This window comes from Lichenostomus cassidix, chromosome 2 (genome assembly GCF_008360975.1).
Source record: "Lichenostomus cassidix isolate B80296 chromosome 2, HeHo_3.0, whole genome shotgun sequence".
NCBI lineage: Eukaryota > Metazoa > Chordata > Aves > Passeriformes > Meliphagidae > Lichenostomus > Lichenostomus cassidix.
Window position 1 is genome coordinate 17,869,549 of NC_139482.1, and position 21,837 is coordinate 17,891,385.

At 52.0% G+C, this 21,837-nt stretch overlaps 2 protein-coding genes across 2 annotated transcripts; both read right to left on the reverse strand.

Moving 5' to 3' along the window:
• Positions 1-5,658: 5,658 nt before the first annotated feature.
• On the reverse strand, positions 5,659-16,634 carry BMI1 (BMI1 proto-oncogene, polycomb ring finger). The gene is made up of 10 exons (XM_085050542.1): positions 15,966-16,634; positions 10,753-10,886; positions 10,244-10,340; positions 9,457-9,512; positions 9,284-9,334; positions 8,914-9,022; positions 8,778-8,823; positions 8,121-8,219; positions 7,673-7,753; positions 5,659-7,583 (listed from the first exon to the last, which is right to left on the reverse strand). The coding sequence occupies exons 2-10, from the start codon at positions 10,862-10,864 to the stop codon at positions 7,254-7,256; spliced, it is 981 nt and encodes a 326-aa protein (XP_084906668.1). The 5' UTR covers positions 10,865-10,886; positions 15,966-16,634; the 3' UTR covers positions 5,659-7,253.
• Positions 16,635-17,983: 1,349 nt separating this feature from the next.
• COMMD3 (COMM domain containing 3) lies at positions 17,984-21,586 on the reverse strand. The gene is made up of 8 exons (XM_085050543.1): positions 21,414-21,586; positions 20,333-20,444; positions 20,163-20,226; positions 20,047-20,081; positions 19,685-19,745; positions 19,546-19,602; positions 19,385-19,444; positions 17,984-18,343 (listed from the first exon to the last, which is right to left on the reverse strand). The coding sequence occupies exons 1-8, from the start codon at positions 21,544-21,546 to the stop codon at positions 18,284-18,286; spliced, it is 582 nt and encodes a 193-aa protein (XP_084906669.1). The 5' UTR covers positions 21,547-21,586; the 3' UTR covers positions 17,984-18,283.
• Positions 21,587-21,837: the final 251 nt, after the last annotated feature.

Genomic DNA, 21,837 nt, shown 5'->3' on the forward strand with positions numbered 1-21,837 from the left:
TGGAAGGACCAAATCCGCGCGGTGCCTAGCGGAGCCCGGAGCTCGCCCCGCGGCCGTCCCGTCCTCCTGCACCATTATTGTCCCCGGCTGCTGCGGTTAGAGGGGTGGGGACAGGCAGCAGCCAGACGACCGTATCCCGGTTTGCAGAAGAAGGTGTAACGAGACGCGCTGGCAGCAGCAAAGGCTGCAAATCGCTGTCGTGTGGTTGCTATTAGCAACAAATCAGCTGAACAGCCTGCAAACCCCGAGCACCTAGGGCGGAGGTGGCAGGGAGAGCGCTGGGGCTGGGAAGGCTGGGGCTGCTGGGCGCTTTCCCGAGGGGATCTCCCGTGCCACCCCGAGCCGCCTCCCTGCAGGATGCCGAGGAGGGACAGGGCAAGGGGAGATGCTGCCACAGCCGCGCACTGCGCTCCAGGAGAGGGGAAAGCCAACCCTCTTAAAAGAGACAAAATGGCAGCTCATGGCTTGTAGGCATCCTTGCCGGCGCTGAGCCCCTGTCTCGCCTCCGGCGGTCCCCCCTGCTGCCAGCTCCTCCGTGCCCGGGGGCCTTCCCCGCCTGCCCGGCAGCACAGCCCCAGCCCCGGCGAACAGCAGCGCGGTGTCCCCCGGGGCTCCAGCCGCAGCCCTTCCCCTTCGCAGTCAGCCTACCCAACCTAGAAATCGAAGTGCCATCCCTTCGGATGGGACACGTCCCCACCGGCCGCATCGTTGCACCGTTGGCCAGGCGGAGCTGTAGGCTCCGCGCACCGCGCAGCCCAGCTCGGCTTGCGCGCTGCGGCGTCGGGAACCTGCGGAGGGTGTGCGCAGGCTCCGCACCCCGCGCAGGGAGAGCCGCGTAGCAGGGGCATCACTCACTCAGCATCCCTGCACCCTGGCCATACCAACACCTTCCATTCAGTGTCTTGTTAGCATAGCTTTATGGACATCTTGGTTTTAGTTGTTTGGGCAGTCTTTTGGGTTTTATTTTGTTGCTTTTTTTGTAGGAGTTTTCTTTCCTAATTTCTCCTTCAAAGTTTTGGGATTGTGTATGCGGGGTTTTTGGGGGTTCTTTGATGCAGTGTGGGGTTTTGTTGTCACGTTGTTGAGGGTTTTTTTCTGATTTTTGTGTTTGGATTTCGGGTTTGGTATTTTTGTGGTTGGGTTTTTTTGGTTTTTTGGGGTTTTTTTTGGTTAGTTGGTTGGGTTGGGTTGGGTTTTGGTTGGTTGGTTGGGTTTTGGGGTTTTTTTGGTTGAGTTTTTGTTGGGTTTTTTTGTTTGTTTTTTTTGTTGGTTTTTTTTTTTTTTTTTTGTAGACTCAGTCCACCTCGGAGGCCTCCATCAACTGTGCGATTTTGTCTCACATTAGAAAGTGCCTCGTCGAGAAGGCAACTCTGAGGCATCCCTAACACATGGAGGAGGAGTAAGAAATGCCACCGCTGCAGCAGTGCCTGGAAGCTCTGCGCTCAGCGGAGGCCCCAAGATGCCGGGCGGCTCCTCCCGGCCTCGGCCTCCTCCACTGGGGATGCGGCGGCCGAGAGACAGCGGGGGCGCGGAGCTCGGCGGTGGGCGCTGAAGGCGGAGGGCTGCTGGCTGCCTCTGCCATTGGAAAGTGCCTCTGTGCCACTGGGGAGTTCTCACCCGGCCGCTCCCCTGAAAATGTACCCCCGTTGAGAACCGGGAAGTCATCTGCCTGTCCCCGGCCATAGGAACATACAGCCCTTTGTCTCTCTAGACGAGGTGCGATATTCAGCTGCGGGCCACGAAAATAGATACGCCAAATGGCTACCGCCACCCCCTCCTATCTCTCGGGGAGGTGGGCGAGCTCCGGGGCAGCACCGTGCCCGGGAAGGGCTGCTGCCGGCCGGCCGCAGCGGGAGCCCGTATGCCTGCGGCAGGGCGAACGGAGATACGGGACCGCGGAGCCCCGCAGCTGGAAAACCCGTCCCGGTGCGCACATCCCCAAATGTCCGGGCTGGCTGAAGCAACCTAACGGACGGAAGGCGGGGGAAGGCAGACGGGGCGCAGGACGGTGCGGAGCCCGCGGCGGCACCGCTGCGCCTCGGCGGAGGGCGGCTGCGGCCGGAGGTGCTGCCTGCCGGGAGTGCCCTCTGCCCCCCGGCCGGACCCAGTACGGCCCGAGCGGTGCCGAAGGCACGACGGCGCACCCGCCGCGGCCGCCGGAGGAGGCCGGTGGGGCGGCGCTGGCGAGGCCCGTGCGCGGCGGGCGCGGCGCGGAGCGCCCGGCTAGAGCCCCGCGGGTCCCGCTCCGCGCAGCGCCGTTCGAATCTGGCGGCGCGGGGGAAGTTCCGCGGGCGCGAGCGGTGCGCAGGCGCAAAATGGCCTCTGCCCGGGCGCGGGGGGCGCGGAGCGGGGCGGCCCGCCCGTGGAGGGGCAGCCGGCGGGGGCCCGGCCGCGCCCGCTGCACCGGCGGCACCGAGCGCCACGTTTCCACGCCGGCACGAGAAGCCGCGTTCCCGCCGGCGGAGGCGACGCGGAGAGAAATGTAGCAGAACCGCAGCTCCCGGCCGGGCTCCCGGGGCGGGCTGCGGACGCCCGGCCGGCGGCGGGGAGGCCCGCGGGCTCCTCGCACCCCGGGGGCAGCGCCCGCCTCCGGCACCGCCGCTCGCGGCCTTTCTGTGACTGCCGCTGTCCTGCCCGTCGCGGCCGCGGCTTCGCGACAGCGAGCGGGCACGAAGTCCCTCTCCCCGGCCCAATCCCGCCAGGAAAACCTCCCTTGCCGTGGGTGTTACGTGTCCTTCGTGTTCTACCCGTTACCGACACTGATGTTTTTTTTTCTTTGTCCCACATCGTCGCTCTTAAATAAAAACAAATATCCCATCCCCAAAGACGGCGAGACCAAGAATTGCCTAGTCCGCACCGGGCTTTGCAAGTTTTTCTGTTGTCCTGGCGGGTGTCCTCTCTTGGTCGGGGGAAAAGGGAGCGGGGGAGCCGGACTTGAAAAAAATCCTCGCTGTCAGAATCCTTGCCATCCTCGAGTTAATAAAACACAAATCAACTGTGGGTCGGAGCTCCCGGAACGGGACAACGACTTTGAACTACGGAAAGACGAGATAGGCAGCCCTTGGGAAGTGAGGGCAGGTTCTTCTCCAGGCGTCCTCCGGCTAGGAGACGTGCAGAAAAGATGAAAAAGAAACTGTTTATAGTAAAATAAAGGAAATCCGTTTCAAGTACCCAGAGTAGGAGCGAGAACGTTAAAAATTAACAGCGGAAACAGGAAACACTTATCTGAGTAAACATTGTCTCAGAATTTCACCGTTTTAAAATTGGGAGGGCGCGAGGTGCTCGGCGAGGCCGCGGCCGCCCTCCTCCCGCTGCGCTACCTGCGGCGGGGGCCGCCGCCGACCGCCCCGCGCCGGGGCCAGAAACCGGAGCCCGGCGCAGCGAGACAACCCGATCCTCGTCAGCCGCTTTGGTGGCAAAGATCGGAACTGCAGGAGCTCCTGTGCGGTGTGAGATGAACAGTCCAGAAGTGATGTTAGGAAGGCAGAAGCACTCTGCCGCCGGGGCTAAGACACCGGCGGTTCGGGGCCGCGGCGAAGAAGAAAAGAGGCTCAAGGTTGGCGGAGGCGGAAAGAAGGAGAGTTCGCCCCGGTACCGGCCATGGGAAGACTTGCTTTGGCCGCGCTTTGAAAATCCCCAGCGAAACGAGCGACTCTTGGGGCAGCGGTGCGGCGGCGGAGGTGACGGCGGTGCGTCCCCGGCGGCCGTGGCCAGAGGACCAAAGACATCGCCTCGTCGGGCAGGGCGCCCGCCGCTGCCGCTGCCTCCGCCGTCGTGTTTCTGTGCTCTCCATCATTCAAAAATCGGGGAGCGTCGTCTTCCCGCGACGTTTCCTGGAGCTCCCCCGCTGCTGCCCGGGTCCCGGGAGCCGCGGCGGTGCCGCCCGCCGCTCCCCTCTCCTGCCCACGGGATCCTGTCAGTGTCGGAAGTTTGCCGGCGGTACCCGCCCGCCAGCATCGGCTTTCTGGAAGTCATCGGCGCAGGTTGTTGAGAGAAATGGTCAGTGCTGGGGGACGACCATCTCGGCTCACCAAGCCCGTCATGCTCGTCTTTCTCTCCCTGCGTATTTCTGCATTCCCTCTCCGTGTTTCTGCCCGTCTTCTCCAGAAGCGTATGAAGCTTTTCATGCTCCCTCTCTGTTGCTTTCTCGGGGGCTGGATCCCCATTCCTGCCGAACACAAAAGCTCTGCTTGGAGCTGTAGGCAACTGAACCAGGGCGGAAAATTTGGTCGGACGAAGGCAGAAAAACATCCTTTTCCAGCGGGCACAGACCACCCCTGCTTCTACTCTTGACCAGATTGCTTGTTGAACACCCTCAGGAAAACGCAGCAGACTTCGCCTTTAACCCTCCATCTATATAAACTCAACGTCGGATAATGAAAAGATTCCCCTTACATGTACCGCGCGGAGATTTCTTTCCTATCAGGGCGAATTTAGGTACATTTGAAAGGCAAACCTGTCACTATGTATATGTAAAGGAAAATATTGTGAAACCGGGAAGGTTGACATAGCAGCTTCACAAGCAGAACACCAAGATGCTATCTTTGATCGTCCTCCCAGTTGAGCTTAGCAGTATACACGCATCGCAGTGCCATCTGCGCAGGGCCAGCAGCAAAACAAAAGTTTCACATGGCAGCACAAACATCCTCAGCGGCTTTTGCAGCTCGGCAAGAGAGCTACTAGAGCGTTTGTTCTTGTTCAGGAGATGTCAAACTGGGAGATGTCGAAAATACTTTAAGATCTTACTAAATCTCGAAGGGAATTATCCAACTCCTGTTTAATTGCCTAATGCTTCACGGGCACTTCACAAAGACCGAGAATAGTTCTGTATTAATGCTAGAAGTCGTGATTAACTGCTACTTCCAGTAAAATTAAGCACATTTTGATCAGTGTGCTAACGTACAAGCCTCTGCTGCAGGTTCAGGGCTAGTTTGTGGGTGAAATAATTCAACCAGTACAGTGTGATTCACTCATGTAGCTGAGGGAATCATGCCAAGGTAGACAATTGGTCGCATTGAGAGGTATCTTTATATTAAAACGTACTTAGTTCTACTAAGGCTTAAAGAAGTGACCCAGAGCAGCGCAGGCACATGGCACTTGCTATCACAAAAATCAAGTTCTTCCCTTCCCACTTAACAGGGGCTAAGTTTGAACAGATAGGAGGTAAAGCCTGTGGCTGACTGGGATGTGAGGATGCACCATTTGCTTATTTTCAAGAATAAATCGGGGTCAAATAAAGAAGAGCAAATGTTTTCAAGGCAGGCAACCAAAACAAATCACTGCAATTTCTAGGTTTTTTTTTTCTTTGTTATTTTAGTGTGCTATCCTGTTCTGCTCACTAAAATCTTTGGTACACCCAGAAATACTTTCCATGAGAACAAGATGTTTGTCTTTTAACACCATATTATCAACAGAGCTAATTTGCTACTTTTCAATGAATTATTCCTTTTATTTGTTTATTTCTTTGATCAGCTATAAATGAAAGTTATTCGTGTATATAAAACTGAAGTTTTTACTGTTGAAATTGAACTGTACATGTTTACTACAGGAAAAAATATCAACTCTTGTTTAACAAGACATATACATCAATAAGCAATAACCTTGTGGAGGATTTGCAATCACCTGGTCTATAAAAACAAGCAGGACAAGTAACAGCAATTTATATGCAAAAGTAATGATTTAATGACTATAAGCAAGACAAAGCAATAAGAATTGTGCTTCTTTTGCAGACTGGAGACAATGAAATGTTTAACTACAATTTTTCCGTACAAACATGAAACAATATCCATATAGAATAAACACCCTCACAAATGTATAACTGATGGGTGATGAACACACACAAAGTTCGACCAAAGCAAAGCACAAACTGAAAAGTGTTCTGGGCTGTTCATATTTTATGGTGGAAAAGTTCCTCCTATTGAAAAAACCCCACCCTTAGAAGCCTCTAATAAAATGCACCTACTTGCAGGCCATTAAAGAGAAGGCATTCTCCACAATTTATTGGAAATATTAAAGTACCTGTTAAATTTTAATGAAGTTAGTACTGTACCATATACATATATATTAAAACAAATTTAGATAAAATGCCTTCATCCAGCCACTTGCTGGTTCCTTAAAATTTATATCAAATAGTTTATGGCTTCTGTAATGATTCCATGTGCTTTTAAAAACACAGTCCCACCACACCAAATAATAAAAAGGTAATCAAACAGGTCTAAAACTTCCATGTCCCATGTTTTTTTTTTCACTGTATCACTTCAACATTTGGTAAAGTAAAAATATTCCATTTGGAAAAAAAAAAAAGACAAAGCAAGTAAAATCCTTTCAAGATTGCCAATTGCCTCCAGCTTATCAGAGACTTGAATGTGCTTTCCCAATACTGTAGCTCTCACACACAACGTGTTTTTTGCAGTATGAGCAAAGCTCAAACAGGCGGCATCTGCAAGGGTCGAACCAGTTTAGAAATTTAACAACCATATCATGAGTGCATGAAACACAATATTTTCTTTATAGTATTTATAAATATATCATACAATACTGTTTCCTGTTATGTCATATACCAATATGGCATTGTACAATAAGCATAATGCCATCTGATTCTTACAAAAGCGAATCATTTAAACAAGTCAGTAAATAAAACGGTAATACCCGCTTTTAGGCATACAGATTGTAAAACTGAAGTTTACTTTTCTTTTGATCGGTTCTGCGCAGCAACAGAGAATTAAAAGATGCAACATAAGAATCAAAATGGCTAATACGCAAAAATTGTTATTCACAGTGACATGGCTACATATATGCATTTTTGTATGCATATTCTTTCAATTTTGTTGGATTTCAAGATGAAAAAGCACTTGCTTTCTACAGGTTCACAAAACAGTATAAGAACAATAACAATCGAAGAGAACGCAATGGAGGAGTTAGTCTGGATTAACAAACTACTTCCCAGGATTTGTATTGACTTTCTGGAGACTCCTGTCTCCAGAAGATGGGGACAGAAACAACTCCACATCATTCAGTACAGGTGTAACTTTTGCTTGCTTCCCAGTCCTCTGAAAACAATTTACATTTCAATCTTGCGTTTCCATTAACGTCCATCCTGAATGTCACCTAGTCCGCCATTTATAGCCAAGTTCAGTGTTACTACAAAAGAAAGCAATTTGGATGATAGTCACATGGATTAGCATCTATAAAGCTGTAATGGCATGGAGAGATCTATATAAAGGAGGGGCGAGGGTGTGGTTGATGGTAGCACATCAACCAGATGAAGTGGCTGAGGAGCCATTTATTGATGTTTTCCGAGCTCTGTTGGTAAAGGAGGACTGGTGGTTACTGCTGGGGCTGCTGCTGGTGCCATTCATGGTGCTGGAGATGTGAGGGAACTGGGGGTGAGGAGACTGGACTGGCGTGCTGGGGCTGGGCAAACAGGAGGAGGTGGAGGGGATGCCTCCTGCTGGGCTGCTCGCCTTGTCGCTCCCAGAGTCACTTTCCAGCTCCCCACTATTATTCAAGCCTTCCCTCTGGTGACTGATCTTCATCCTCTTGCAAGTAGGTCGGACCCGGTATTTCAAGGGCAGAGGCCCATTCTGCAAACAAAAGGGAGACCCTGGTAAGTGCCCTGCCCAGGCCATGACCTGCACCCTCCCAGGACAGGAGGCACACTGGAAATACTCACCCGCCTCCAGGTATAGATGTAAGCAATATCCATTAGGGTGTAGTAGTCCTTCAGAGGCTCCTCTTCATACATCACATCGATCTGTTCAAGATAAGAACCCTTGCGTTAAGGAGCATCCAGGCATCTACCCCTAGCACATGATTGCTCTAAGGTAAAAGTAGCCCCACTGTCGTAGATATCACAAATACATCAAAGAGCAATTTCTTAATACTTTGGTATTTACAGCAGTAAAAAAATTACAGTGTCACCAAGTTTTACAGACAGATATTTTAAAAATAAACCAAATAAGGTATGGCACACACCAGAAGTACTTGGCTGTTACCACTTGCTGGGACCAGCTGTAAAGAGAAAATGGGTCCTACCAAAAAAAACCCAAAAAACAACCCCTCCAAAAAAACAAACAAAACCCCCCAAACAAACAAAAAAACCACTCTTTCCCCATGGGTACCTGGAAAGTGTTAGGTATATCCATCTTACTCCGCAGGAACTTTCTTAGATGCATCACTGTCATTGCTGCTGGGCAGCGCAAGTATCTTTTGTCATTCACCTGATGGCAGAGTAAAGAAAATCAGACTATGGAGAACAAGCAATTACTCCCACCAATGTTGTATTCTAATGTTTCATATTTTAAAAAGTGCACCTTACTAAATTATAAAATGTAATACAACAATGCCTGCTGTCTTAGAGGGCACACCAGAAATAAGTGGCAAATTACAGTTATAGAGAAAGTGAGTTAAAATGGTAACTAAATTTATATATAAATATTTATGTTATATTTAACATCTTTTTAGGTCACATATGCAATACATATTATTTTTTAATGAATTATTAAATATATTCCCCAACTCTGACAAAAAATCAGATTATGCTTTAAAAATAATACTGTGGGCATTTTTAATTTTAAAAAGTTTCCTGCATATACAGCAGTATGAAAATGTTTTACCTCTTCTGTACCTAGTGCTATAATAGGAGGTGTGCTTCCTTTGTTCTAGATGCACATACCTACATACTTTTCTCAGCTACAACCTGTGCCAAAGTTGTGTGTGTGTGTGTGTGTGTGTGTGTGTGTGATAGGTTTCCTCTGGAGTAAAGGAAAGTTATTTACCTCTTCCTTTGATTTTTCTTTCTCCTTATTTCCTTTTCGCTCCAGTCTGGGAGAAGAAATTACACAATTACAACAAATAATAAATAAAGGTGCTATCAAACAGGTAAAGATAAAATTTTGCCATTCTGGAACTTGCCTATTCTGGTCAAAGAATTCAATGGATAAGCTTATTATCTCGTCGTCTGTTATAATTCTTTTGTCTTCATCAGCCACTTCTCCCCTGTCTTCATTAGAGCCATTGGCAGCTGCACAGAAATTTCCACAATAATTTACATTTTGAAATTCAAATCAGGAAGAATGGCAATTCTCAGTAACAAGAAAAAAAATCTTCACAGTAAGATAATGAATGAAAGCTACCTGACTGTTAAAACAATAAACTTTTATTATGCTGACTTTACTTCTTAAAATTCTGTGACGGTAATACGTCACTTGTAAGTTAAAAAGGAAACAGGAAAACATCTAGGTCAATGCTACATATATTAAAGTTGTGAACGAGAAGCTTTTACCATCAGCCGACGGATGAGCAGCATAAAAATCCCTTCTTCTTTTCATTTCATCTAGATGGAAAAGCATATATTTTTCTTTTAGTAGTTACTCTGTAACTCACAGTGTTGATATAGGACAGTGGCTCTGGTTGTGTTTTTCTGCTCTTAAGAAAATACCTGATTTAACTACTTACTTTTGAAAAGGCCTGGTACTAGCTTGTATACTATATCTTGCAGAGTTTTATCTGACCTGAAAAAAGAACAACCCCAAAACATAAAATTAAGTAGATGAAGCAATATTTTAATCCAAATGGCAGATCCTCATTTATACACTTTCACAACAACAAGGCACCTACTAAAAAGTGGTAGGCCAGTCATAAAAAGTTAACTTACAGGACCTTGTAATCAAACTAACCCTGCTCTAAATACCACTCTGGACCAAAACTCATCTGTGTTACCACAACTGTAAAAGAACTCTCTCAGACTCAAGGAAGGCCTTAAAAACTATATGTCCTCCCTAGAAAATACGGAGAGCAAAATGCAGTGCTGACAACAAAAAGGTTTCTGAAAGGCAAATGATACTTTAAAGGCTTTTGCCTCTTAGTTTGGAAAGTTGCAGCAGGAGTTTTCATGACTAGGAGCTATGGTTGGAGTGATGCATGCCTTGGAGATAAAGAAAGTAGAGGCAAGAACTGTCGGGGTGGTACACGTGAGAATGGGGGAGAGGGAAGAGGCATCAATGACTGGTGTATGCTAAAAACGACCAACAAAAACTTTCTGTCTCACATCTAGAGGCATCTTCAGTTTCAATCAGTGAGGAAACGCCAAAGAGAGCACATACACAGGAGTTAGCTTGTAAATTGACAAGCCCTTTCAGATTTAAATTGCAGACGAAGAGATAACATTGACACCGACTACTGCTGGTCTCCCCATATAAAGCAAAACGAGAGATGCAGTGTGCACTTCGTAACTTTCTCCTACCTTATATTCAAAAGCGGTCGAGTTTTGTGAACTTGGACATCACAGATAGGACAATACTTGCTGGTCTCCAAGTAACGCACGATACAGGTCTTACAGACTGTAAGTCAAACACCACAGGCTTTTAGTGATGCTCGTAGGTGCCGCTCAGATATGCATAGATAAAGGTTCGATTTTCTAAACTATGCAAGCTAGAGCAAATCGTCCATTGTCAGCAACGCGCTGCTTAAGCTAAACAACTACCCAAATAAGCTGCAATTACCATGAAAAGGAGACGCTTATAGTACATATATTATTACTTTAACAAAGACCGTAGGAACGTCCTCAGAAAATCTGCACCGCGGCTGGAACACCTACTTCCCCTCCCGTCGGGGAGGAGGAGGGCAGCGGTCCCGAGCCCCTCGGGGGGTTTGGGCTTGGGAGGATTTTCTCTTTTTTCGTGTGTGTTCCCGGGATGCCGGGAAAGGAGGGAAGTGGCAAGGGAAAAACGCGGAGCGCCCGGTCGTACTTACAGGAGTGGAGGCACTCTATGATGGTTGTTGCATCAATGAAGTACCCGCCGCAGAGCACGCACATGAGATGGGGGTTTAGCTCGGTTATTTTGATTCTTGTTGTTCGGTGCATTTTGGCGTGGCAAGGAGAGGCTCTGAAAGACACACACACAGAGGACCGGTCAGCGGCGACGAGCGCGGCGGCGTCCCAGGTGCCGCGGTCCGGCGCGTCCCCTTCCCCCGTGCATCGCATCGCATCCCCCGGCGCAGGGGAACGCCGAGCGCGGAAGACGAAGGCGGCGGCGGCGCGGGGCCGGGCGGCGGGCGAGGGCCGGTCTCGAGGCCGGCGGGGCGTCCCCGCACCGCACCGCCCCGGGCCGGCCTGGGCGCAGCCCCGCGGAGGGGCGGTCGCTCCGCGGCACCCACCGCGCCGTTCCCCGGCGGGCACGGGCCGTTCCCGCGGCGCGGCGGCTCCGGCCGGCTCGGGCTGCGCGGGCGGCTCGGCGGCGATGCGGCGGGGAGCTCCGGGGGCGACACGGCGGGCACCGGGCTGCCGGCGAGCAGCACAAAGGGGAACCAGCGCCTCCCGGTGCGGCTGCCCTGGCATTTCCGGAGCGCGGGGAGGGGCGGCGGGGGGAGGGACAGGGAGGGGGGGGGACACACGCACCTCGGAGCGGGGCCGGGCACCGGGGCGGCGGGGCCGGCCCGCCGGGGGGGTCCGGGCGGCTGCCGCTGCGGCTCGGTGCCGATCCGGATCTGCTCCGCTCTCCGAGGGGGTTGCTATAGCAACTTACACTTACACTTGGCATCCTGCCACCGCTGGGAACACACGAGAGCCGGGCGGGGGGCGGCCGGGGGGGCGGGCCGGGCCGGGCCGGGCCGGGCCAGGGGGTGGGACGCGGGGCCCGGGGGCTGGCGGAGGGGGTGGAGGAGCCAAGGAGCCCGCGGGGGTCTGGGAGCCCGGCCGCGAAGGGAGGGGAGGGGGGCAGGGCGGGAGCGGCCCGGGCGGGGTCGGGTGCCACAGCCCGGAGGGTGCCCGGGCGCGGTGCGGGGCAGCCCGGGCGGCGGGGGCGGCCCCGGGCTTTGGGGTCTCAGCCTGGCGGAGGCGAGTGCCAGAGGCTCCTCCCGAGCCTCGGCCATTTCGGATCCTCTCAGGGGCCTCTCTCCACTCCGACTCGGTGCGAGGAGCTGGTCTGAGATAGCTCCTCTCCCCCTCCGCTCCCTCCCTCCCTCCGCCGAGCAGAACCGCGCCGCGCTCCCGGGGACCGAGCCCCCCGCATCGCCGATGGGGTGCCGAGCCCAGCTCCCGCTCCACCGCGCCGGCATCCCCGCTCCCTCCTTCTCTGCTTCTCTCATTTTTCTCCTTTCTACCTTTCTCTCTCCCCCAGCTCATTTTCTTTCTCTTTCTTTCCTTCTCCCACCTTTTAACGCTTGTTTGAAAATCATCCCGTGGACGAGGCGAGCGCGGTGCAAAGTTTTGCAAAAGGTGTAAAGAGATTTGCAGCGCCAGAGTAAGGTGCTTGGACGGGAGAAAAGAAGTCTCCGGATCCTTCAGCAACTCCTCTTTTCAGCAATAAAGCACACCGAGAGGGGGGAAAAAGCCCAAACCGACTTTAAACGGTACATTAGTGACAACATGCGAAGGACCATGTGACCAGATCATTCCTAAAGCTAAATCAACACCTTGTCAACACAATGCAGCGACAAGAGTGAAAAACAAATGTCATTTTCACAGTCTGAAACCCATAAAACCCCATCGGATGCACTGGCACCAACGCTAGATGCACACATACTGTTGAAAATGAGAGGGAATAAGAGATAAAAGGGAAAGTACACACGGGGAAAAAACCCTGTCAGCCACGTCAATTGCAGAGTAAATTATTTTCTGTCAACCGGATTCTGCAAAATGTAATGTCACAACGTTGCTCCAGTCCAAGCTATTAATTTCCCTAGGTCAGTGCTCCCAGCACACCAGCTCCTGTCCTTGGTCCCCTCTCCTCCTGAGGCAGAGCTTGCGAAGCTTGCGAGCCACGTCTCACCGCAGCACCGTATGCTCAAGATCTTAAGATGCGAGGCTTCCCGCAGCCACTCGCAAACTTCAATGTAAGGCAGCGGGGGAAAAAAAAAAAAGAAAAAAGGGAAAGCAAAAAAAAAAAAAAAAAAAAAAAAGGCAACACACCAAGCTTTCTAAAAGCTTTGAACGTCGGCCAAACTGACCAGGACAGGGGTACAATATTCCTCAGTAGTGTGCACAGCGCCAACGAGCGACCCCGACCAGAAAACTTCTCTGGCTGCTGCAGGAGAACCCTCCAGTGAGCAGCAGATAAAACTCCCCAGCATCAAACCACAGCCGGCTAGCACACAGAAAAGCAACGTGCCAGAAGCACCAAGCCAGACCAGGTCCCCAAAGCTGTTCCCAGCACCATGCGGGAAAGCAAGACCCCCGCTGCATTGTACTGCAGTTTAAATGTCGCTTCCAGGGTCCCTGACCCTCCGCTTCTTCCTTTTAAACTGATACCGAGGTTTTGCTTTTCCCAGAAAAGGCACAGACGGGGTTTCTGCACGCCTCTCTGAAGAACCCAGCGCCCTGAAGCTGGCGGCTCTGGAGCCCCTTTAGGTACTTCCACATGGACAGGCTGCTTTCACGGTTCTGTGTTTTATTTGTTCAAGTCACTACCTTATAATTCACAAATATCTAAACCAAAAAAAAACCCCACAAAACCCCAGCAGTGACCGAGGTCACACAAGTTGGCTGACCGAGAATTCCTTCCCAGCCCTGACAGACTGGGACAAACCCTTCAAGACATTAACGCGTTTATTTCACGCAGGCGTAGCCCCTTCCTAAATGGAGGGGGATTAAATTCAACCGTGAAACCTGTTTTGTCGAAGCAACCTCTAAATGCGGATTATTTATTGCCCAAAGTTAGCACATTTTCAACGTTCTATGAGCTATCTTGAAAATCAGTGATTTTCCCCAGCGAGCTGAACTAGGCACCTAATTTCTCCCCAAAAGCCACCCGCACAGGCACACGCGTGTCCGTGCCTGCGGGGATGTAACATGAACGCAGCACATTTTACTACGGCAGCCTGAGTTTAATATCTTGGTACGAGGGAAACCCTTTCAGATGTTTTTTTTTCTGCTCCTGCTGATCGCATGGTGAATGCCAACACTTCACAGAAATACAAACAGCCTCTTAGCCAGGACAATATATATTTACACACTGACACATGGAACAACTAAACGTAAAATATACGTAGATAATACTTGCTAGAAGTAAACACTGCCAGCCAACCGATTATACAGAGGCCTTAAACCAGTTATGTCAAAATGAAGAAAAACAGAAGTGCATTCTCCTGCTAAGAATCGGCTACGTTATTAAAAATCTATAAAGGCAATAAGCTATCAAACCTTGCTCGACAGGTCTCTAACAGAAAATACATACATAAAAAATAGAAGCATCTCTCGGGTAGGTTTGTGTACTTTGCACCCATCTCCTCTCGGAAAACTCTCATCAGGAATAAAGCAGCCGTCATTCTACATCTTCACCCATTATCAGCCAGAGCCACTTGTACTATCGAGCCTGTTATTACTCTTTCGCTTAAGAATGGCCACATATGTTTTAAAGGAGAGGACCGTACTTCTTACAGAGAAGGCACACGAAGCTCAAGTATCTCTGCCCAGCTCGCTGCAGCGAGAAAAGACCTGAATATTGGCAACAGTGTTGCAAAAGGACCCCAGTCTCTCAAATCGCCTCCCCGGGACTAGGCGTAGGACACAATATGTCTACTTAAAAAAAGACGCTAAAATATTAACTTTGTAATATCTAAGCGATCAGGTAGGTGAAGGCTTCGTGTCTCTGGCATAGTGCAACACAAGTCTCTCTCAGTTTCCAGGACGGGCTGAACAGAGTCACTCAAAGTAGCTTTACTGGACTGTATTTCCAGAACGTCCCTGGTCTTAGGGACAGTCCCACAAAAGAGGCTGCTCTCACCGCTACAAACTACGCAAAAAAAAAAAAAAATTCTTTTAGCGCCAAACACACAAGTGGGCACACATGCCCAGGTTTTCTTCGACTTTTCTGGAGAGTGGAGGAATGAAGCAAAGTTTTTGGAGGCTAAAAAGTTACTACCTCACTTTTATGGAGATGCGATTTTTTTTCCTGATTATTTTTACCTGATTATTTGCAAATGTTTACAGCAAACACACAGAAGCATCCCGCTTAATATATTGCCAAGGCCATTCAATTATAAAAACATAACACCAGCAACTTTCAAGTGCTGCCCATAAGCAGCACGAGGAGCCCACTCGTGACATCTTTAAGATCTGACAAAGGATTTCATGTAAATTTACCCTTCCCGGGCTCAGGGGGAAAAAAAATACCAACCAGAGAAAAGAAATTCACACACACCACCCCCCCTCCGCGTCCCGCAGACGCATCACCTTTGCTCCAAAGGCTCCAGCAAACCGCACGCCCCAGCTCCCCAAGATCGCTTTCAAAGTGCTATCCTTACCCCCCAAAAAAGTTATTTCTCGGCGTTGGCTACCCCTTGCCTCTCCCAGCAGGCACAAACCCCTAAAGTTTAGCATTTAGAGCAGAAATGTAAGAGGAGACATTGGAAACAACTGGGAACCGCCATCTTACAACCCATCCAATTTCACAGAAGTACTTGTCCAACTTAAGTTAATAACATTTTCTGCTGGGTGCCCCGGCGCCTAACAACCCCCCCAGGAGGATCGCTACCCCCCGCTGGCTCCGTCTCTATAAAATGGGTGCGTTATCTGACATTTTAACCTCCCCCAGACACATTTCTTTCGGGGAGGACTGAAATCACTTGACCCAGGCAGCTCCAGATTTCACGAACGTCCCTGTTTAATCAAAATCTGCCTTTAAACAAAGGGCGATCGGGCCGGGCTGGCAGCAGGGTCGGGAAATATAAATATTCTCCTCGGGGGCCATGTGCACAGAAAGGTTTTAGGGGGCGTCTGGAGAAAGAAAGGAACTAAAATTTGCAAATGTGGGTGCGTAACGCGAGCGAGTGCACAGGCTGCTGCTGCTGCTGCTGCGTGTCTGTATGTGTGTGTGTGGCTAGAGCAGCCTGTCAGCGCTTTTCCCATACGGAGAGCTCGGGGGACACCTAGGCGCCCCTTTGCAGCCCCCAAACCGGCCGAAAACCGCCGCCGAGCCCCCTTCGCCCCCCGCCCTTGGTAAGGCGACACCTCGCTTCATACGTACCCGGAAAACGGAGCCGGTGGGTGATGATCGGAGCGGCCAAAAAAGACAATGAAAGTTAAAAGTCGTTCAGCAGAAAATGAATGTGAGCCAAGCGGCCATCTTGAAATGAACTGCAGACGCTGTCAATTGCAATAAGCTTATTGCCGCCGCCGCCGCTGCGCTCCGCTCATTTTAGTTACAGAACGCCCGGGTCTCCTCCGCTCCTCGCGGGCCCTTCTCGCTCGCTCCCTCGCTCTCTCGCTCCCTCCGAGTTGGCCGCCCGGGCGGTTCAGGCGCTGGGAGCGCACAGTCGCCCCGGTCCGGATGGGTCCTCTCTCCACCAGCCCATTGTCTCTCCCTCTGCCCCCCGCTCCGCCTCGCGGCCTCGCTCGCGTTCCTTCTTTTATTATTATTGTTATTATTACGAGTATTATTGTTGTTGTTATTTCATAGTTGGTGGCGGGGACCCGGGGAGGGAAGGAGGGCGGGCGGGCGGGCGGGCGGGAGGAGGGCGGAGGAGGGAAGAATGCAACGCTGAAGGCACACAGTGGAAACTGACACCGTCCCCAAAATGGCTCGGAGTTCGCCCGCCCCGCCAGCGTCACGTGGGGCGCCTCATTCCTTAAGGGCGGCCTGGGAATTAGCGGCGCTGCCGCCGGGGCCCGGCAGCCTCCCCGTGACCCAATCCCGCAACCCGGCCGCCTCCTCCCCCTCCGCCTCCCCCCTCCCTCCCCTCCCCCGCCCGCCACCCACCCCCCTCCCTTCTCTCCCTCCCTCCTCTTTTCCTCCCTCCCTCCCTCCCTCTCTCCCTCCCTCCCCTCCCCCCGGCCCTGCACACGCTCGCCCGCGCGCGGCCGATGCCTCCTTTTCCTCCTTTTCCTCACCGCCCGCCCGCCCGCCCCGACCCCCGGCCCCGCTCCGCGGCTCCCGCCCGCCTCCCCCCGCCCAGCGCAGCTCCAGCGCCTCCCGCCCTCCTTCCCCGCGCCACCTCCGCCCGCGCCGCGGCTCCCTTTCAGCCCCTGCGCTCTCCGCTCTCGCCCCGCGCCCCCCGCCCTGCCCGGCGCTGCCCTCTCCATCCTCCCCGCGCCGCAGCCCCACAGCCCGCACACCCGCCGGCCCCACACGCCGACAGTCGCCCTGCCCCCGCAGCCCGCGCCTCCCTCCGCGCACTTGTTGCGCGCTCCCACCGCGGCCGCCCCGCACGCCCCGTCCCGCCGCGGAGGGACCCCGCGGGACCCGCACCGCGGCCTCGCGCCTCCGCCACCGCGTGCGCGCTGCAGCGCGCCCCTCTCGCCTCCGCGCCCGCCCGGGGCCGCGCGGAGCCGTCGGCGTCGAGGTGACGCGTCCCCTCGAGGGCCCGCGGCCGCTTTTCCGCTCCGAGCGGCGGAGCGAGCGGGTTTCGCGGGGACCCGCGGTGTCCCCACACCCCGCGGGCGGGACGGGCGGCCGCCGGAGCGGGAAGGAGGAAGCCGGGGAAACCCTCGCGGTGCTCGCCTCCGGCGGGGACAAGACGCCGCTCGGGCGCCGAGAAGCGGAGAGGAAAAAGCCCGGCTCCGCGGTGAGGGACCGGCGGCCGCCGCGCATCCTCCGCGGGGCCGCTCTCCCCCGCCGGCAGGTGCGGACGGACCGCACCTCGGAGCCCGTCCGCACCTGCCGGCGCCAGCGAGCGGCCCCGCGGAGACCAGCGGTGCCGGGCGCGGCCCAAGGCGATCGGGAGAGGCTGGGAGCAGCCCCGCCGTCGAGCCGGAGCCGCCACCCGGATCCGCTCCGTTCCGCGGACCCTGCCGGCTTTCCGTGAGGCGCCCCGGGTCCACACGGCTAAACCGAATCCTTTCTTGCCCCCCGCGCCGGGGTCCGACCTTTACCCGTAGGAGCGATGTTAAGATCGGCTGGAAATGACAAAGCGCGGCGGGCGATTCTAGCAAACGCGCCGTAGCCGCGGCACGGGAAGAAGGCACTTTCGCCTCAATGAGCTGATCTAACGCTTAGCATCTTACTTTTGGGTACAGCTAATTCATCCATAGAAACTGCACAACAGGCACGAATGAACTTTTATTAGATCACAGAGAAAAATAAGTAGTGACAGTTGTAAAAATATACAAAATAAGACAGAAAGAATACTTTGATGACACGACAGTTCAGCAAATAATTAACAGGAGTTAATAACAAAAAATTACATGACTCAGGAATACCCAGTGCGGGTGTAAAAAAGTTGTTTCACTTAATTCACATCCAAGGACTTAAAAAAAACCCAGTTTGCATCAAGAAATGAAAGACATTTGTCATTTAGGAGACACTTAGGAAGGAGAGTGCTTCAGCAGGCTGACACCTTCCTTCAATCACATCTGAGTCGCTCGTTCTAGACTTTTTGCAGCATCTTTTAGTTTTCCCACTAAGTCCTAAGAGATGAAATACTGTCTTAGAATAAGCATATTTTTTTAAAAGGTCAGCTAGAAGAACAGGATTTTTTTTAAATAGGGAGACACGAGGGAAACAAGCACCTTGTAACACGAAGAAATATTGCAACTGCCGAACAGTGCAAGCAAGTAATTAAAGAGCTCTGTATTTTACAATGTAGTCAGAAAAATGGGAACTGAAGGTAACGTATTTGCTCCTAAAATAGATCAGTACTATTAACAGGTATATTTTATTGGTATTGCCACAATGGTTCATGTGACATTTGCTTCAGGTTTTGAAGTACTACACACATTTCTAGAGCATTGAAAACATTTTGAGTGTAGTTTTGTACTAGGACCATTCTCCAGCCAAAGATGTCAGATTTCTCTATGCCAGCAAACCAACTAGAAACACTCTTTAGTAACAAAAGGACAACTTTTGAAACACATTTTAAAAGAGGAGGTGTAAACCTTAAGTTTTAATATCTTGCTTTTCCTCTCCCACCAACCCCTCTTCGTGATCCTCCACAGTTTGGTCACTTCCAAGCATTACAATACCTCTATTGTTCAGTTACACATTTAAATCGCTAAACAAAGATCAACGTTTGTTTCAGGACATTTTTTACATGTCATTAACACCACTGAAGAGCCTTCAGTTCCTTCTCTATTTTTAATCATGACATTTAAATCACTGAACCAGCATCTTTAGTCATTTCTCTAAAGCACGGGAAATCAGAGTTTCAGAAAATGATGAATTTCCTCCCACATATACATATGGATTACAGTTATGAAAACAGACAAAATATTTATGCACGTATGTAAAACACTCCCCACGCAACTAAATTCGGTTACTTTGCAACTTTATCTGAAAAGACAGTAAAAATACACTCGGATAACTTTTATGGAAAATTCTCTTACCCTTCCAGTACTGGATTTTTTTTTTTTAAGTAATAGTATATATTATTTCATTTTGATTGGCAAGTTGTTACAAACATGTGCATCCACAACTGGGGCTAAGCATAGAATGATGAAGGAAAAAAGTACCTGTAACTGCTCCATTGTACAACTAAAACTAACATCTGGGTGGGATCCTGAATCACTGTTCTGAAGGGGAAAAAAAAAGCAAAGAAACAGCAATGACTATTTTATTGTAAAAATACCATGAAAAAGCATTTTTTCCTTTGAGGATGCTGGGAGTACTGTACCTCTACATTTAAGGTCACCAAATAGGAAGGCTGGTAGGTTTTATGAAGTTGATTGTTCTAAATTAAAAACAAAGAACACATTAAAAAGTCAGGTCTCAGCATTAAAACAGACTAAAACACCTTGATCTGCTAAAATTACCTTGATCTGATATTCCAAGCGCCAAGACACATCAGTAATATGCAGAGGAGATCTGCCTATGCTGAAAGACACAACAGTTACAAGTTCCCTATGCAATAAGAAAAGGTCATTTTCTCAAGCTCTCCATCAAAAAAGAACTTTTTCATGATGCTGGTAATGCTTCTTGGGAAGTTGAAAAAGGTTTTTTTAGAGTAGAATTCCAAATGAAGAAAAGCTTCAATAACTGTTTTCTAGAGTTTGTTAAAAATGCACTTTTAAAAAAAGGAAAAATTACTTACTTTAATCACCTACAGAAGTGTTTTCCAGGACAGTTTCAAACTAACTGTAAGTGAAACCATGTCTCTGCTGAGTGACTGACCTACCTTCCCAACAGGATTTCCAACGCATCCTTGTTTTTCTGGAGAGAAAAAAAAAATGCTAGGTTCAATAAATTCCTATGAAAGGAAAAAAATTAATATGTTAAAATGGGTTTAAAAACCTGATATTCGGTGCAAAACTGTTCTATTCTCTCTTTATCCAGTTTACAGTCTTCTAGACATGTGCTATGGGGAAAAAGAATTTATTAGTTTTCTGTTAACATTAACTCAGCAGTACACTTTTAAGTAACAACTGCTAGAAAAATGGTGTAACTTCTATGAGTATGAGTACCTTATAGCAGATATGTCAGCTTTCTGCTTCCCTGCCTCCAGAATACATGTTGCAGCCGCAGCATGGCAATGTTTTAATACTGTAGGGTCAATATCTTTCAGGTCTGGATCGTCTAAAATAAATGAATTACTGATGACACACTTCTTTGCCAAACCCCAGCACACAGTACCAAAGGCTGCTGCTCGCCCTTTGAACGCTATCTTCCCCACAAAAACTTCCAAATGAAACACATTTGGTGTTTCAGAGCGAAAGGACGGAGCAAGTAGGCAAGGTGTGAGGAGGCGGAGGAGAAGGTGAGGGGCTGAAGCACTGGCTGGGGCAAGCCGTACCAGGCGGGGCTGCGCGGCGCTGGGGAGCGGGAGCCCCGCCGCCTCTACAGCTCCTTCCCATTTAAAAAAAAAAAAAAAAAAAAAAAAAAAAAATAGAGAGAGAGTGAGAGAGAAAAAAAAAAAAAAGCGAGGGAAAAAAAAAAAAGAAAGAAAAAAGGAAAACCTCAATTTCCTCTGCGAGCCCCGTCCGCGATGCTCAGCAGCCTCTTAATGGCGAGGAGCGGGGCTGGAGCCACCGGCCGGGAGGGACACCGGGAGGGACACCGGGAGGGACACCGGGACTGCCCGCCGCCCCGCCCGGCACCGGCGGCTCCCTCCGTCCGCGCAGGCGGCGGCGGACTCATTAACACCGCAAAATTAATTGCACGGCCGTGCACCCTCGCGCCGGGGCTGCCGTAGGACGTGTCCACGCGCGACAATCCCCCCAGGGTGGCAGCGGAGCTGAGAGGGAATGTCGCCTCCTTAGCGCAGCGCACGCCGCGGACACGGACACTCGGGGGAACCCTTCCCTTCCCGACCCGCCGCCTCTGCTCTGGACAGCTCGGCGCGTTAGCGAAGCAGGCGCGCATTAGCGATGACACCCCGCGCAGCGGCACCCCGCAGCCGTCCGCGGGCAGAACGCGCCCCGCGGGTGCGTGGGCACCGTGCGGCCCGGCGCGGACACGCGCGGAGGCGGACGGAGCCCCGCGCCCTCTCCCGCGCTCCGCGGAGCGGCGCGGCCCGCACCCCCAGCCCCCCGCGCCGCGCCTCACCCAACCCGGCCTGCGGGTGATCCAGGAGGCTGCGGAAGGCGGCGCGGAGCAGGGCGGCGAAGGGGCGGCGGGGGAAGCGGCGGGGGTCGCCCAGCAGCCGCCAGCCGCCCTGCGCGTACGGCGACAGCTCCATTGTGAGCGCCGTGACCTTCGACACGCGCCCACGTGACGCGCGCGCAGCTGATCGCGGCGCGAGGCGGGGCTGCCGCGCGGGCGGGCGGGGCGGCGGCGGGAGGAGGTGCCGCTGCGGTGCCGTGCGGTGCGGTGCCGTGCGGTGCGGGGCGGTGCGGGGCGGAACGGTGCGGGGCGGGAGGAGGTGCCGCTGCGGTGCCGTGCGGGGCGAGGCGGGACGGTGCGGAGCGGTGCGGGGCGGGGCGGGGCGGTGCGGGGCGGTGCGGGGCGGGGCGGGGCGGGGCGGGGCGGG